Source organism: Limulus polyphemus, unplaced genomic scaffold (assembly GCF_000517525.1).
Source record: "Limulus polyphemus unplaced genomic scaffold, Limulus_polyphemus-2.1.2 Scaffold688, whole genome shotgun sequence".
Lineage (NCBI taxonomy): Eukaryota > Metazoa > Arthropoda > Merostomata > Xiphosura > Limulidae > Limulus > Limulus polyphemus.
In genome coordinates, this window is record NW_013666298.1 from 342,410 (window position 1) to 360,841 (window position 18,432).

An 18,432-nucleotide genomic window follows, 5' to 3' on the forward strand; every position below is an offset into this window, starting at 1 on the left:
CACCCTATGTCACGAGCGAGATAGTATGTCTTCCCCCTTGCATTGAATTGGTATATCACTTATTAAATTTATAAAACACTCAGTTTCTTTTTAAAACTTCTCAACACGCTCCTTCTTATATTTTGAATTTGTGTCTAGGCCAGCTGTAAACACTTGCATTATTCTATGATAACACTTGCCTTACAGCTGCATACAGTTTATACAGTGTCATGTTTTACATGCGAAATGGTTTAGAAATCTTCTTTACCGATTTTTGTTTTCGTCTCTTAATGTTTCTTAACTTTAGCCGATGGAAGCTGACGTTACTGTTACGACTGAAGAATACCTAAGGGGAAATTGAGTTCAAACTGCAACATAACACATTACAGATGAATGGTGATGATGAAGGGGAAGACTATGTGCATGTTGTTTTCAAGCAAAACAAAACTTAACCATCAGACAAAGAGCGATCTATTTTACTTGTTCTATCTCTACACTGACGACTCATGAAGGAGTAATATTTGAACGTGATTATGAAAGGACGTAAAATCAGGTTTAAACGACTCTAGAGATAAATGTTGCACATGTATCGTTACATATGTATAAATATTATTAATCTATGTATGGGTTATTTTGAGCTATTTTAATTTATATTTTACACACTATTAATGATTAATATAACACCAAAGTAAAGAAGAGACTGTATCTCTACTGCCAAAGTTTACTCAACGCCTCGAAGACTTATGCTCAATACGTTTTCTTTATTTAACACGTTTCCTAGAAATCTATGAAAAACAGCAACAAATGTGATTTCGGTTTGGTTACTAAAGTATAATAAGTGTGTTGGTGAATACTGGTACTAAATATTCTGACTTGAAGTATGTATAACTTCACTTCTCTTGCGTAAATAAGGGAATGTATTGATTTGTGATTAGAAGAAAAAAATTCAAGAAGGTTTTGAGTTAATCGACAGGAAGTAAGCTAAATGAGAGGGAAATGCTTCCCACGGTTCATTGGTCTACAAAGAAGTTCGACAGCCAGTAATTGATAAAATTCCAAATTTTCTTTTCTTTTGACAATTACAGTAAAAATAAAAACCTTCGATTTATCATGGATACGAAACCATAACGTTTTAACATTTCAATTTGTTTTTATACAAAGTTCCACATAAAGAAAACCACAAAAACAGAGAATTACACCTTCTTTGACATGAGAAATCTGAAGGAATAGCAGTTATTAGGTAAGTGTACAATTACAAACAGTTGTATTTGAAACATGCCACGTAACACACACGTCCAGCTATGTCACTCAGGTTTAATCCAGCACTCAGGTATGTTTAATAGTAGGTTTGTTTACGGACATCCTCCTAACGTTACACAAACGTTATCTGCGCTAGTCGTCCCTAAATTTGAGCTGAAAGACCAGAGGAAAGGCTCTCGTCAACACCACATACTGCCAACTCTTGAACTTATTTTATAATGCACCAAGGAGCGCGATTTTGCAGCAACGGATTTTGTTTGTTTTGAATTTCGCGCAAAGCTACACGATGGCTATCTGCGCTAGCCGTCCCTAATTTGGCAGTGAAGAACTAGTGGGAAAGGAACTAGTCACCACCCCCCACAGCCAACTCTTGGGCTACTCTTTTACCAATGAATAGTGGAATTGATAGTAACATCATAACGCCCCACGACTGAAAAAGCAAGCATGTTGGCGGGTCGGGGATTCGAACCCGCGACCCTCAGATTGCAAGTACAGCGCCCTAACCACCTGGCCATGCCAGGCCTGCAGCAACGGGACATGATCCAAGGACTCTCAGATGCACAGTTCGGAACGATAACAGATTATTCGACATAGAAAAAAAAAAAGGTGTGTAAAATAAGAAAGTGTATATCTTTAGTTCGATGTTTTATGTAATATTGCACTTACCTTCATACAGTTATGATGCTTTATTTGATACTTAATTTACACACGTATACATATTTTATGGAAAAAAAACCGATTAAAAATCTTGGATTTTAGTTTCAGAGACAAAAGTTTTCATTCAATCACGCTACCTATGGTGAAGAGAGAGAAGTAGACTGACTAAACGTGATAAAACAACGGTAACAACTGTTCATAGTACAAAAAATTGTATTGCTAGTAACAATAACTAAATAAGTATTCCAAGTGAAAATTACTCCTATGTGTGCTGAAGCTGAATGTTAGAAACATGTGCCCGTTTGTATAAGAAACCATTTTAGCTTTCATCTTTACAACAAGAACGATTTTTCCTGGCATGAATATTACATCCTGAAAATCAGAAGCGTAAACTTCATATATATTTAGGTTTACTTCTTTAATGATTAATCTTCTGCTATACGATTCTTCTCGTGATAATGAATACAGATAACTTCAAACACAACGAAAACGGTGAGAGTCTTATATACAGGAGCTGGCACAAAATGAACAAAAATACAGTTAGAGAACCATACAACCTACAGCTTTGCCAGTTGATACAAGTATAAAAAAATATGTACGGAACACACTTATGAAAAAAACAAACTATATGCGAAACATACTCATGTAAAAAAAAAAAAAAACATACGGAACACAGTCATGAAAAAACATGCGGAATATATATATATATTCGTCACTGTAATGTGACCTTGAAATAACTTATTTCAACTTAATAACGTAGTAGTTCAAGTTCATAAAATATTCAACATGTCCTTCACCCATTTCAACAAACCCCAGAGGAAGTCAGAGACTTAATATACAAAAAAACGAGGCATTTCTTCAGTGGCGTGATATCACGCAATATTGAATATAATTTTGATCAATTACTAATAACTAGTAGTTTTAATAGACCTCCTAATCAATGAGTCAATGAATGATCTCCGACACCAAACTCACATTTTAACTATAATTCACAGTGACGTCACTTGAAAGTAAATACGATTTCAGCGCCACCCATTATATTTATTCATTTCTTTTTTTCATAAATGGGTTGTCCAAATTTTTATTCACCCGTACCACTGGCAGCTTTCCAGTCACCCACACAACGTTTCTACCCAAAAACTTAGTGTGCTAGACCTGTACTGTATTATACAAGTTACGCACTCCATATATATATTTCATCGGATAATTTCCTGTACTGTTTATCGAACTAGAAATTATAATAAAATGTAAATATGCAACCGAACACAAGAAAGGATAAAATGAAAAGCATGAAAAATGTAGACGCATTCGAAAAATCATGCATGTCTCACCATCGTACTTCCAAAATAATTTGTCAGAAAAACTACACACACCAGAATGGCCATCAGACTGTATAGGTAATAAAGATTTAATTTTGCACTTTCTAATATTCATGGCTTACACACAGAAGAACAAATGCAAAATGTTTTCATTGTAGGCTAGAGTTTATTCTAATCTAACAGAATGAATTTTGTACTAAACGCGATACTAAATAGCACTTTCAACTTTCAAACAAACTTAATAATTATATTTCCGAGTGATTCAGTTTTATGCTTTACAGCATGATATATATATATATATATATATAAAGTACGCCATGGGAGACTAACTTAATTTGGATAACTACGGTTTCTCGAATATTCGCGCAAAGCTACTCGAAAGCTAACTGCGCTAGACATGTCTAAAGTTGAATTAAGAGACTACAAGTAAGACATATAGTTAACACCATCCACTGCCAACTCTTCGGCTGCTCTTGTCTGCCCAAATACTGGAATCTTACGATCACCCTTATACCGCACCTGCTGTTCCAATGTACGACGCGAATTAACTGTGCCATAGTCTGCCTTAAAATAAGTACGTAATGGGCTCCAATATTCTACTGTAAATTTGGATTACTACATACGTGTCTGCAACACACACTGTGTACATGATAACAACAACAACAACAAATGCTGTATATAAAGCCAAAGTCTTGGTACCTTCTCCAAAGCGCAATTAAAATAATAATAATAATGAAATGCAGTACAGACTTTGCAAGATTTATTTGTAGAATGCAAACTTTTTCATAATTAACTTTTAAACTGACTTTCTACATCCTTCTCTACAGGTTGGAGAATTTTAGGTTTTACCTGTTAATGTAAATAGCTAGAAAAAAATCGAAATAACTTCTTTTCTATATGGAATACATACCAGCTGTAAATGGTGGAATTAAGTGCAATATTGATGGCATTTTCCCGCTATTAGGGACCATGTAACCAACAGTCTGGGACGAACAAGCAATTTGGCGAACAAGTTTAGTACTGGTCAGCTTGGAATAGCAATTTTCTTACCCTGTTAATTTGGATGTAGACACAGTTTATATTGAATCACATCGACAACCTAACGTTCTTTTCGTCATCTAAATATAAGGGTATTATCCCTATAATAATAGAAGCTTCCAATTCTATCTTACGTCTGTTCTTTTCTTCTTGTAATAACCAGGTATCATTCAGCTGTATTGCATATTTCAATGTCTGTGACACTTTTATAACAAAACATACCTTATAACTATCTTGTTCTCACAAAAGTTGGGTGAGAAAATTACAAAGCTCGTATTACAAGCTTTGGGTTACCGGAAGTAGACATAAGCCTTTGTGCTGCAGATACACTTCCGATTGGGTCTGGCGCATCCAGCAGTTAAAACTGTACTATTGTATAAAGTAGAACGGCCTGCCACACATTGAACTTGAAAAGCATCATACCCCCATCTTGTTGGAAAACAGCACTAGGCCAGTTTTTAGTGTTTTTATATATTTCTCTATTTTGTTTTTTGCTGTTAAATGGCATTCATTATTTATAAAGTGAAAATAGAACTTTTATTCATACACGTATGGTGGTTTGTACACATAGACTTTTAGATTTAACAGTTTTACAATACTCTTGTCTACAGACACTGATTATAAACAAGTGGCGTATAAACGAATGGTAGGTCAAAAAATTACGAGACTGTCAATTATGTATATAAATTCTTTCAGTATAGTGAGAATAATGAAAAATGAGAAGGACAAACGAATAATGCGAAAAAATACTATTTTCTCATGGTATGGGGAGAATTATTATTTGTAATTAAGCACAAAGCTACACAATGGGCTATCTGTGCTCTGCCCACCACGGGTATCGAAACCCGGATTCTAGCGTTGTAAATCCGCAGACATGCCGCTGTGCCACTGGGGAAGTATGGGGAGAAAGAACAGTAGAAAGAGAGGTGATTAAAAGAATACAACCATTTATTTTTTTCTACAAGAATCTCAATTAATGGAGCGTTAAGCATTTCAGATACACGACTGGAATAAAAACAATAATGAGGCTTACTATTTTTATTTCAAATACAACGAAAAATATATTCAATCTATATTAGAAATACATGAATTTGGTGTCATGAAAAAAAACAAAAAACTTGCACATAATCCTAATGATGAAATCATTATGTAATTAACACTCCAGTAACGATTTTTGTAATCGAATTACTGAAAGTTTTTCAGTCTCAAAATTAGTTGCAATATTCTATATTAAAAATCCCATTTCCATAACACATCATTAAAATTTTACACGCCGAAAAAATGATCGAAATTGTCATTTTTTATATATTTAATTAACGTTCAAAGTTTGATTTCTTTCCAGTCCTTTTCAGTGGAATTCTGTAACGGTTTTCACAATTTTACCCCTTTTGCTATCGAAAAGCACATTACTAGGTGATATTAAACGATAATCGCAGTCTTTCCATCACTGGTTCCAGGTGGCTGCGTGAGCTACTTTGAATTTATAACTTGCGCACTCACGTCACGCTCCACGTGAAAAATGACAATTCACGAATGATATAATATGCTGCAAGTGAAAGTCACATGGTGTATCGAACTAAGTTAGGCTAATTCCTTTCAAAGAATATTAAACTGTTGAGTAATCCATAAGTGACCTAGAATAAGAGATACCCATTGTTAGACCAAGGAGAGACAGACAGCGAAGGAGTAAGATTACCTCTAAATCTCCGTTCAGTGCCTCACTAACTTGAGAAATAATACAGACATATAATATACCGAATGAAGTGGGTTGTATTTAGGCGGAAGAGGGGGGGGGGGATACAGACTTGCGTTATAACGTTTTAAAACATGCCTCATATTCAACACAGAAAGTCACAGTATTGATAGGTTATACTTTGCAAACAATTATTTATGTAATAATAGTTTTTATTAGAATACTCGCAACTAATTTATTTATTAAGACATTGAATTGTACGTGGGTGTAATTTAGACATAATTAACTTTAAATGAACATCTTATTTATTTGAAAGAGACCTACTATTACTACTACAGTCTTAGGTTTAGCGAAGAAATATAATTTTATCAAATTTGTGGTCGCCATTTGTTATTGATTCTCAGACTTTTCAAATTGTCTATGTTTGATCAAAACATCTGGTTATCGTTTCACTGTAATTAGATAATCCACAGGTATAGTAAACACAAACCATTTGGATATTATCATGAGGATTTTCCTTTTCATCAGAAGTCTTTGTGAGATGGCAATGCCACTGGTTGTATGACCTTCTAAGTTTTTGAATTATATAACTTCACACAGCAAAAAAACTGACGGCCATGGTACATTTTAAATGAAGTTTGTTAATCGTTCACGTGAACTTCAATCAAATGCAATATATAGCGATAACATATAAATAACTCCAGCACTATAAAAGTTTATGTTATGCGTTTTCGATGTTATCATACTTTCCCCATCAGGATTGGAATGCCATTATTCTAGTGTTACTTGTCGACTTGCATTCCTTGTACGTTTGGTCGAGCTGCAAGGATGATCAGCTCCACCCTTTAACAAACGGGTTCTCTACTCCTCCTCTTTACGTAAAAACAACAGAGGCATTTTCAATTGTTCAATCTATAAGAATACGTCAGCAAACATGCTCAATTGTGGAGTAGAATGATCGAAATATATCGCTTTTCTGAAAGCATGAGCAGAACTAGTGCTATGTGACATGCCGACTAAAGGCATCAACCACTGTCTCTTGGGTTACTCTTGTCCGACCAGAGAGGGAAATTTGATCGTCATTGTTTTTTTGTTTTTTTGCGGAAAAGAGAAGCGAACCACGAATATTAACATTCACAGTCCGGCTACACTAATCACCGTTTCACACACGACTCAGCACAAGCAGAGAGATAGAAAGAAATGTAAAGATGAACATATCATGTTTGCCAGTTAACTAAGACAAAAACTGAAACGTCATTTCAAGCGGATCTCTTGTCACTTCTTCGCCTTTGTTTTTACCACTGTAGTATCAGTGAGCGTTGAAAACAAATGTTCAGTTTGATCTAAATGTAAAAAAATCACAGTGGAACCCTAATTACCGTGGACACTTAGAATTCGTTAGGAAAAGAAATTAATGAGAGGGCGGAAATAATAATTCTTAGTCACGTTTTATATAGCTGTCTGAATAATAGCAACGACAAGCATAATTTAGAAAAATTTATTATTTCGTTTTGAATGTCACGAGCAGAAACACGCCTCAAATCTCTACGGAACTGTCGGTTTCCATTAATTCACTATCTTCTTTATATATCTTCTATATAAAAAAGCGGCCTACGCCCCCTTTCAGAGCTCGCTCGATTATCGTAATTTTTGTATGGTAACTGAAATAGGGCACATTTCCACTGTTTTTTTGTTTTTATGGAATTTTGTGTCTGAATTTAAAAACGCACATACTTAATAAATGAAATTAGTCAATTATTACCTTCCATAAAACGAGGTATGCAATTATCATCTAATGAGGTCATTAGAGAATTAATAACAAAAGAAACGTTATGTACGTTATGTAACATTGTCTTTTATTCAATTCTTGCTTCCTTAACGGGTGCTCTCAGCTGGTTACTTTTAAACCTTAGTACTGTCGGGTGCCTTTGAAAATTAATGGATATACAATGTAGTGCGATTCACTAAAAAAGTCTACACTGAACGTGGCGGATTATGGAAAAGTTATTTCATAACATTATAAACACTTATTTTTATTAGATCGCACCTATGGAAGATTTACAAAGAATGAATATTTCTAATTGCCTTTTTAATTTGTGTTGATGCGAAAAAAAATAAAAAGCTTTTCCCCCCACTCTTTTGTCACTTCACTTAATACTGAAAATCCTAAATCCAATATTGTATAAAGCATTTCGTCCTTATCTGTCAGAATATTTAACTTATACATAAATATTAGACATGTACACATTTAATTTTGGTCCTGATATAGAGACTGTGACCTTACCCTCTCCCGTTCATTTATAATACTTAACCTACCCAGTGATATGCACAGGAGGGTAAGGATGAGTTCAAGCCCATGCTTTATGCTCCAAAGTGAACCTTTTTTTTCTCTGTCATAAAAATGATTAATTACGAAAAGATACACCTGATTCCACACCTTGCTTGTTGCGAAATATTAGGAAAAAAGAAAGAAAAATATTTCAGCGTTGAAATGAATGGCACATAGAGACTTATAGGTCTTTACAGTGAAATAAATAATGTTGATATGCTAGTTTTAGTACGCAATAATTCACTGTCTAGTTTCAGACTGTAAAAGTGTTTATAAAAGCAAATGAATAGGAATAAAAGTGGATCTGTTTGCTTTCATGGTTATGTGTACCAGAGGCAATCCAGAGCCCTAAACATCTCTTCTACCCCCACCCCAAAAAAAACACGCTACCTTTACGATATTTGAAAACCGTCCATTTTGTCAACGATACCCTTTGCTCATTACTGAACCTAGATCTACCAATTTCACATTGATTCCGTTCGATACTCTACGTCCTCCCTTTGGTTACGTGTTTGAAAATATTCACTTAACATTTATGCTGTTCGTCAGTCTGTCCTTATATTTTAGAGAGAAAAAAAAAACTTGCTTTAACCAATGTCATAATGCTGGAGATAAGATTATTTTTTATCTCAGTACATTTCAACCTGCCACTATTTATTGAATCTTATCATGAGATGCAGGATGATGCTTATTATGTTTTTATAAAACACTAAACAATTGTTTAGAAAACTTCAGTACCAAACTAATCAGCTCTAGCTGGACTTATATTGAATACAAAAAGCCAGTATTCAAGTGAATGTCAAAATAATTTAACCACCTAAAGTATTTCTGATAAAGGTGAAAAGTGTAATCTCGGAATATCGCCAGTGATGTCCAGTAAGCCTTATAATATTTTCGTACAAAAAGATCATTTTAAAAATACAACTTACCTAGACCCATCATGAAATTTTACAGTTCAATCATCTAGTTATGTTGCCGCAATCAAAATAAGCACAATTTTACCTAAATTATACACCAAGGTATAGTAGTTCGTGAATTTACTAATATTCAATTGGTGGTAAGCTGACCAACTTGCAATCATTAGAAGGAACTAGTTTTCTATTTGAGATACAGAGCGCGGCCTTAACAATGCATGCAGTGAGCAACGTTAATTCAGTGAAAAATGGAAGTCAAGAAGCAATGCAAAAGTACACCTGGTATAAGATGGACTGTTCTGCTGGTTAGCCTGCCAAACTGGTCTGATAAGTCCTAAAAAAACGTCCAATTTCCGTTTTGGCGACACGAAAAACAGTCCTGGTGAAACCTTCTATTACATTGAAGTACAAGAATTTGGGTCTTCGGACAGTACAAGTATACGACATAAAAACACACCATTTGTTTCCTGTCTCTTCAAAGTTAACTTGTGTTTAGTTTCCAAGAATAAGGAGTGGCTCTGGTTCTGTCCTTGGCTTTCATCTCAAGTTTCTGATAGCTACCTGTATGAACTTACTAGTTATAAATATAGCTACCTGTATGAACTTACTCGTTATAAATATACACACACCTGAAGTCTAATACTATGAATAATTATTATCATTATTTATTGTTATTTTCTTTCCTCAGGTACACGAACAGCACATTTAAAATACAAAATATGTTATTAAGAAGAGCAAATAAAACTTCTTTCTCGTAATCTTACAACACTATTTGGTTTAAATAAAACCTTGCATAATTTTTGTATCAAAATATTTGACATTGTGAATATCTATTACGACCCCCGTCCCCCAAGGAAACAACCAAATACCTTTCCTCTGATGATTTTCAGTGATTATAAAAAGTATTAATAATAACTTAATCATGTGTTACAATAGATCGTTTCCATTACATTAGTGTCACCGGTATCATCTAAGAACACAAGAATGTTATCCGAGATCCTGGCCCATACTATAAGTACGTATATCTTGAATTCACCAATATAATGATATACATTTTCATTATAAGTAACAATGTTATCATCATCATTATACATAGTTTCTCTCTACACTGACAACATACGCTTTCGACGATAAAATCTGGAGTGATGTTTATTTAGATACAGATACGCGCTTTTTTGTTTAATGTATTATCTGTATTTGTCTTTTGTATTTATAACACAGCTACTAAGGCTATCTGCCGCCGCACCTAATTCTGAACTACTGACCAGAGGAAAGGAAGGCAGCCATTCAATATCCACATTAAGCGATTGAGTGTTACTTTTAAATGCACCAACCATTTAAAGTGTTGGCGAAAATGTTATCACTTGGATTCGAAGTCGGCTCGCCAACTGTGGAATCTAGAGCTCTACCACAGGGCCAAAACGCGCCACTACTGTATTATTCCAGCCATGGGAATAGAATAAAAAAAAATTAAACACAGAACTAAGCAGCTTAAGTCCTGCAGCAAAACTAGAACAGGCTGAGCTTCATTAAATCAGGTATAAAAAAAAAAGTTATTAGTCCAATATCCCCCGACAGATGTTAGCCGCTCATACCAAATACAGTTATAAACAGAGCTTTGCAAGTACGAATAAGCATTCGCAACCATGAATATCATAAAATATTGTCATAACAATATGGAAGGGGGGGGGTCTTTATGTCGTAACTTTTATTAAAACTTACGTTAATACTTTTAAAACCGTCATTGCAATATAGAAACATGCATTACAAGTTCCCCGCTGACGCTAGTCTCGGCAGAGTAGAAAAAAAAAAGCGCGTTTCTTCTGAATTCGTTTGCCAACCCAAAAGTAAGCAACATTAGGTTTGCTGTCGGAATGGTTCCTGTGATGAGCTTAAATGCCTGTAGTTAGGGAAATCCGATTACAGGATTACAAGTCTTTCAAATACACACACACACACACACACACAAAAGGTGTCTTAATCACCTGACTGAAACACTGCACGAAGTCTCCAATTTTCATTGGAATTCTTTCTGAAATTGGTTTGAAAACTTAAAAGTTTGCACGACATCAGCTGTTCATGACGTCAGAAAAAGAATGCTTGTAACATCAAAATCAATTTCCTCGGTATAAATGTTAAAACTAAAATATCAGGAGAGATGGTGGGTGGGTGGGGGGAGATAAGTTTATATCTCCAGAACCAAATATTATTATTAGAATAACAGGCTCATTGTTCTTTGATATTTAATGCTGTGCTAGTGAACCAGATTTACAGCTTTTGTTGTTACAGGTATGGAAGTTCCTAATTAATTAAATACGTATTAGTTATTAACATTCCCAAATAAATAAGTGAAATGTGCCAAGGTCTCTCTAATTATCTTCCAATTCAATATCTATGTCCAATCGCCATGTTTATTTCAATACTTATAGGTTTGTAGTGTATATAATTTTAACAGGCTGGCGTTTGGCTCTCATACAAGTTCTGCAGACGAAATATGAGAATACATAAAATGACTTTCTTCACTACAGCACTGTCGCCATCTATAGGTGTTAATGTATTTTACTGAAATAATGTGCATCCAGAAAGAAAAGCACTAAAATAATTAATAATTGAAAAGTAGGTGTGCTTTGTTTGTTTTCTACCTTGTTTTGTAATTAAGCACAAAGCTACACGATGGGCTATCTCTGCTATACCCACCACGTGTATCGAAACCCGGTTTCTAGCATTGCAAGTCCGCTAACATACCGCTGTGCCACCAGGGGTAAGTAGATGTGTAAACCATTCACTGCAATCACTCATGACTTTCATCGTAAATGTGTTGAGTATTCGTGGTATTTAAACTATTAATGTTTTTTTTTTAAATTTATTTACTAGCTGACGTGCACGTTCAATGCACGGGGAAGACATGGGAGAAGGGGGCAGATCTGAATATTTACCCCACTATGTCACTCAGCGGGAAGAGTATATGGCAGGTTTGGTGACAATGGGTACAGCGGTTCGCCAGTTATAGGCGACCACGTACGCACACACACTGATGTTTGACAAATAGTTGTTTATGATATATACGACATATTTTGTATTTAATAACTATTAGAATCGTATATTAAAATTATTTTGAGGTTTTATTGATACGACAAAAAACTAAAGATTACTTTCAAATATATTTTGCCAGTAGTTAAGTTTAAATATTATCTTTAGTATGAACTGGATACTTACGGAAAATAATTTATTGGTAGTCTGGACACCTGTTCTTTACCCTCTTTTTCAGGTCTCATACAAAACCTGCTGTTTAACACAGTAGGAGCTGAAGTCCTGTGGGTACTTTGATACTGGGAGTCATTGTGCACAGAAGACAAAGATGTTCGCATGCGTATTTCCCCACCTTTGCCCAGCCAGTCTGCATTTATGTAATCCGGATCTGCTTTTTGGGCCCCAGTGTCACATCTCGAATCTTTGGACAGTTTGCGTGCTGATTTTAGATAATACGTTGGGTAAAGTTGTGGTAGCACGTCCTCAGAGTTGTTTACTTGAACGTGCTGCGATGGCAGTGACGTTAAACTGGAGTTAAGACTGTGCTGAGCAGAGACATCTGTATTCCGAAGAGGGAGTTTGCTGATATCACAATAGTCACTTAAAGATCGGGAATGTTTGTCAGAAAGAAGAGGGCGCTCCAAGTCTTGGCTGAACCTAGGTTGTGACTGCAAAAATTCCTTACGGCTAGTCGAGAGCCTCAGATCTCTCTGGGAGCCCCATTCCTTCTGTAGTGAATTATCTTTATTACCAACGTGAAACTGGGAATTAGACCTACACAGCCGAGACCATCTTCCCTCAGTATCTTTGTTTTTACTACTTATCGTTTTTGCTCGTAAAGACTGACGAAGTGATGAAGCTTTCTTCCAAAGACTAAGGTGCTCATTTTTACGGTGGTTCCCAGAAATATCAGATTCATTTTCATTTTCACCGCTAATACTATTACTTCTGTAAATGAAATAAAAAATAATATATTGTAAGAGAAGTATCTTCAGTTAAAGTAACAATACTTAAGGTTTACGTACTTCAATAGCAACATTCGAACAAGAATATTATGGTAAATTAGTTGAAATTTACATTTTTTTTTCAAAAATTTAATCAGTTTAAAAGACACGATTCGGATACAGCTAAAAGAAATAAACTTCTTTCACTATGTATTTGACACACAAAAGTTTGGTAATACCTGCTTAACGTAAGCTTTTGTTTTGAGAATTAATATAATACTCGAAAAATGGAATGAAATACCTCTACATGCTAAGAATAAAAAGTGTTATGTGTATCTATCGTATTTCACGAGAAACGGCCAGCATACTAATTTAATAAATACCTCTACATGCTAAGAATAAAAAGTGTTATGTGTATCTATCGTATTTCACGAGAAACGGCCAGCATACTAATTTAATGAAATTTCCATTTTAATTGTTTCTAACTAGTTTTGTTGTACATGTGGTAATCTAAATAACCCATTTAATCAAGGCTGATCTTAAATCACAAAACTGGCAAATGTTAACGTCTAATTAAAAACAAAGACTATATCCAATGAATATGAGCTGACCATGACTGACTTTCACTGCCCCTACGAGGTTGAGTCAGTTCTAATGTATGTGGCGACTGGCGCCAATAATGCACGTGTCCGATCATTATGGTCGTTTTCAGTATCTCTAAACAACAAGGGCAAACGAATATTTTTATCTACCCCTCTTTTTTTTTTTTTTACAAACTCAAGCTACTATAAACAAGAATCCGGTCTAAGGCGTGTCACAGCCTAGAATGACGTTGCCTATCTATGAACATTCAATTGTTTTCTACTGCCCTTCATCACTTTCTTGACGTAAAGAACATAAAAAGACCTGAAACAACATACCTAAGTCACCAATCCTTTTACAGAAGAATGCTAAATATTCTGAATGGAAGACAATGTGTTTTGTTCCTTTAACTTATCAAAACGGTCAAAAATTCTATACTGCCGATTTTTGTTTTCCTTACCACCCTCTATGGAATGTAATATTATAGTAAATTCGATAACAAACAAACTTACGAGCCGTTTGGTGGGCATTTGAGAAAATATTTCTTCATTAATGAACTGTATGAATAAAACGAAAAATATTCAACATGGAAAATAATGATATATGATTTTTGATACAAAAAACTGCTTTTGTTCTAATGGGTTACACATGATTTTAAATCTGGGAATTTTTCTTCAAGAATTTGCGTGGATTGTTGAATTTCTGGGCTTGGTTGTAGATACAATCGTCTATTAATTAACATACGTTTTGAGACAACATGGGACCTATTGGTCCATCTCGGCTGTTCCATCCTCTAAACAAAAAATATTAGTTATAAAATTATTCAAAAAATCTTAGAGCCAGCCCTTACCATTCATATACTTATCAAGCTTTCACTTAAATTTACTGCCTTCACAACAAGGTATGTGAAGGCATTATTGACAGCCAGCGTTTTCTTTTTAGATACATTTGTATGGCGATGGCCGGTTTTTTAAAATTTCTGGGTTATGATACTTAAAGCAGCTATTTTTCGTATTCTTGGTTCATTTAAAACTGCAATTTGGGAAGTAAGCCAGCATTATTGACATAGAATTTTAATAAAGTATAATAACGGAAATGATGAATAATGGGGGATTTATCACTAGGCGTAAAAAGCGCGCACAAAATACCCCCAATAGAGGGGGAGCTAAAACGCTAAATTAAAAATGTTCATATACATATATTTTATAAACATGTATACGACATATATTAATTTATTATTGTTTATTTTTCACTTATAACACAAAGAGCGATACATGTACCTTCACATCAAAGTATGTGATTTAGATTTCGTCTAAACTATACCTTAACCCTTACACTTCTGATAAACAAGTTGTCATTCATTGAAATATCTTGTACCGAAACATCTCAGTATAGCTTATTTTTCATTCCCTATATCAAATTTAAGAGCACCCTTTGGGCAAATTAAAAATTATATATATATTTGAAAGAATTTCTACCATTTAAATAATTCAAAACTTATTTTGACATTTCAATAATCTATATACAACACTAGGCCTGCCAATCCTCCCGGATTCACTGGAAGTATCTCGGAATCGTACATATTCTCCAGGCTCCCGGAAGCCTTGCCAAATATTCCGGATTCTCTAAAAAAAAATCTTGCTTACAAATCAAAACACTTTTGTGTCCCATGAAAGAAAGCAATAAGTGGTCAAAGAAACATAATGTATCAGACAGATAAGCTAAAATGATGTTTTTTAATTCTAGTACATGTACTGAAAATAAATATAAATTTAAATAAATATTCCTTACAAAACATTATAATGTTTAATTTGGTATTTGTGTACATATTTTTTGAATTAAAGTTTATTAATTTGGAAATCGTTTTCTTTAAATACATGAATTGTTACCAACCTATCACTTGCATGTTATCAGTCCTTATATGCCTACAATATTTAAATATGGTATCTCCCGGAAATGTATTTTAAAAGTTGGCAAGACGGTACAACACACATGACGTTACGCGCGGGAAGGGCACCAGATTTGAGCAAGCAATCACAAGTTGCAACATGCTTTTTGTCACCCTGTGGCTGTTTTGCCTTGCAAGTGACCCAATTAACTAGCATCCATAAGTGGGAAAAACTGCTACAAGCAAATATAGGTATTTAATGATTTTTTTAAAGTTTTTTTTATATTCTTTTAAATCACATTGAGCAGTGAGAAAAAAGAAAAGCGTAGGCCAGTCCGATGTGGAAAAAAGAAAAGCCTACAGAAGCAGAGTGCTGCAATGTAAAGGGATTATTACCTCATTTGAGAAAACAACCAACTATGAATATGCAGGTGAATCTTGTGATGATGAAATAGATACAGCCTCATCTAGCAGTAACGATCCAATCCGAAATGAAGTTGAAAAATATTCTAGTCCAGCTATAAACTACTCAAAATATATTGCTTTATGGCCAGGTATAATTACCAACAAAGTTACTGACTATTAAATAAATAAATCCGGAAATATTGGAGGCATGAGCGAATTAAAATATTTCGTTGTTGCTGTTGTTTGTTATTAAGCACAAACAATACAAAGGGCTAGCTGTGCTCTGCCCACCACGGGTATCGAAACCTGGTTTCTAGCAGTAAAGTCCGCAGATATACCACTGTGCCACTGGTGGCTTAAAATGTGTCGAAATCGCAACAGGAGTTTTTAAAATTTTTCAAGAAGCGTTTTTGTCGTCTAAAGTCGAAAAATAAAAACGTGGATGGCTTGTCTGTAGCACTACAAGCAAATGTGTGTATTGTTACGTTTGCAAGTTATTCCCAAATGAGAGGATAGTTCTTGCAAGTAAATTGATTACAAGTTTTTGTGACTGGAAAAACGTACACAGCATATTAATGGAGCATGAAATATCTAAAGACCACATTAAAGGTTGAACTGGCAATTCTGGCTCTTCGCGACTTTACACAATATAATCAATGTATGGTCTTGTTGAATGTAATTATATGTATTCTCACTTTATCCTGACCTGGACGGCGCCAGCTATCATTTGTTATTCGTTTTCAGGGCGTTGCACTAACTTCGGTCATATTGACTCTGAAATATTGACAAAAGAATTGAAAATAACAGTGATGTTATTAAACATTTTAAAATATACTTTGATTTTATAATAGATAGCAAAGAAAAACATGAATGTTTGAAAATTTATCTGATTTATATATGATGGATATACACAGAGTCATTCAAAGAGGAAACAACACAATTTTTATAATTTGGCGAAGAAGTTTGTTGTTCGAGTGACATGTATAATTTACCATCAAATGAATTGCATTCGACAATTTAAAACTGTCCGGAGAAGCTTTTTAAGCTCTTTCCAATTAGCAATGCTGCGGGTAAAAGACCATTTTCTGTGTTAAAAGGAGTGAAGAACTATTTACGGAACACGACATCCCAAGGATCGTTTATCTTCTCTTTCACTTCTGAACATAGAAAATGAAGAATTAAAGCACACGAATTACAAAAAAAATTACTGACCAGTTTGCAACTGAAAAAAGTCAGGAAAGTTTTAATATGAGGTAGGTGTTTATTCTTTATTTATTTATTGGAGTTATATTATTATTATACATATCTAATACAATAATAGTTAATAATTCATATCATTAGGGGCCCAAACTTGAGGTTGCGCCTTGGACCCTAGAATAGGTAAATCCGCCACTGACGATGAAACTCCTCCTTAATTTTGTCCCACAGTAAAATTAATCAACAAAACTTGAACAAGCCTTCTTTATCTGAAGAGTTACTAATATCTTGCTCCTAGATGTTATTTGATTTTAAAAGGTTTGTTTGCTTGTAATTAAGCACAAAGCTACACAATGGGCTATCTGTGCTCTGCCAACCACGGGTATCGAAACCCGGATTCTAGGGTTGTAACTCCGCATACATACCGCTGTGCCACTAGGGGGCGATTTTAAAAGGAGACGGTGAAATGCTTATGTATCAAATGTTGGCAGGTGATAATTGATAAGTTAAACGATAGTATTAAACAATTGTGGAATAGCTAAATACATAATCTTATAAAAAAAAAAAGATATTCACATGCTGGAGCCATTTGTAGGAAACACAATATTAGTAGACAGTGAAATGTGTGCCTACTTCATGTTTTCAATGCGTTGTTTCCTTTCAGTGACTCAAGCAGAAGAGATATTAAAATCCAATATATTTTCCAAACTAGCAGATGTACCAGTGCGATGCACAATGAGAGGTCTATGAAAGTTTTTCCGAAATAAATCAGTGACAATACAAAGTTTCAAAGTACATAAAATAAAATTATTCATGTCCACTGGGCTTAATTATTTAAATAACATTTAATTTTCTAAGATATTTTTCCCCATCAAAAAGCAATAAGTTACATGCGACTTTAAAAACATCTTGCTTAATATAAATGTGTCTATCTTCAAAATATGTATAAACAATGTGTGAAGAACGAAAAAAAAACACCTCAAATGACTCATAATATTTGAAAACGAAATACAGTTGTATAATTAATTTTTCTACCAGTTATGGATATATAGATAGAGTTTCTGTTCTAAATATGCCAATAATGATTGAAAGTACACACTGTATGTATACTCCATAAGCCCGGCATGGCCAGGTGGATAAGGCGCTCGACTCACAATCTGAGGGTCGCGGGTTCGAATCCGCATCCCACCAAACATG

General features: G+C 34.5%; 1 protein-coding gene across 2 annotated transcripts in view; it reads right to left on the reverse strand.

Moving 5' to 3' along the window:
* LOC106459967 overlaps window positions 1–18,432 on the reverse strand; it is a 207,937-nt gene that overhangs the window by 149,745 nt on the left and 39,760 nt on the right. For both annotated transcript variants that reach the window (XM_022386548.1, XM_022386547.1), the window contains exon 2: window positions 12,406–13,167. In XM_022386548.1, coding sequence (XP_022242256.1) covers window positions 12,406–13,167 — 762 coding nt within the window. The remainder of the gene's footprint in view (window positions 1–12,405; window positions 13,168–18,432) is intronic.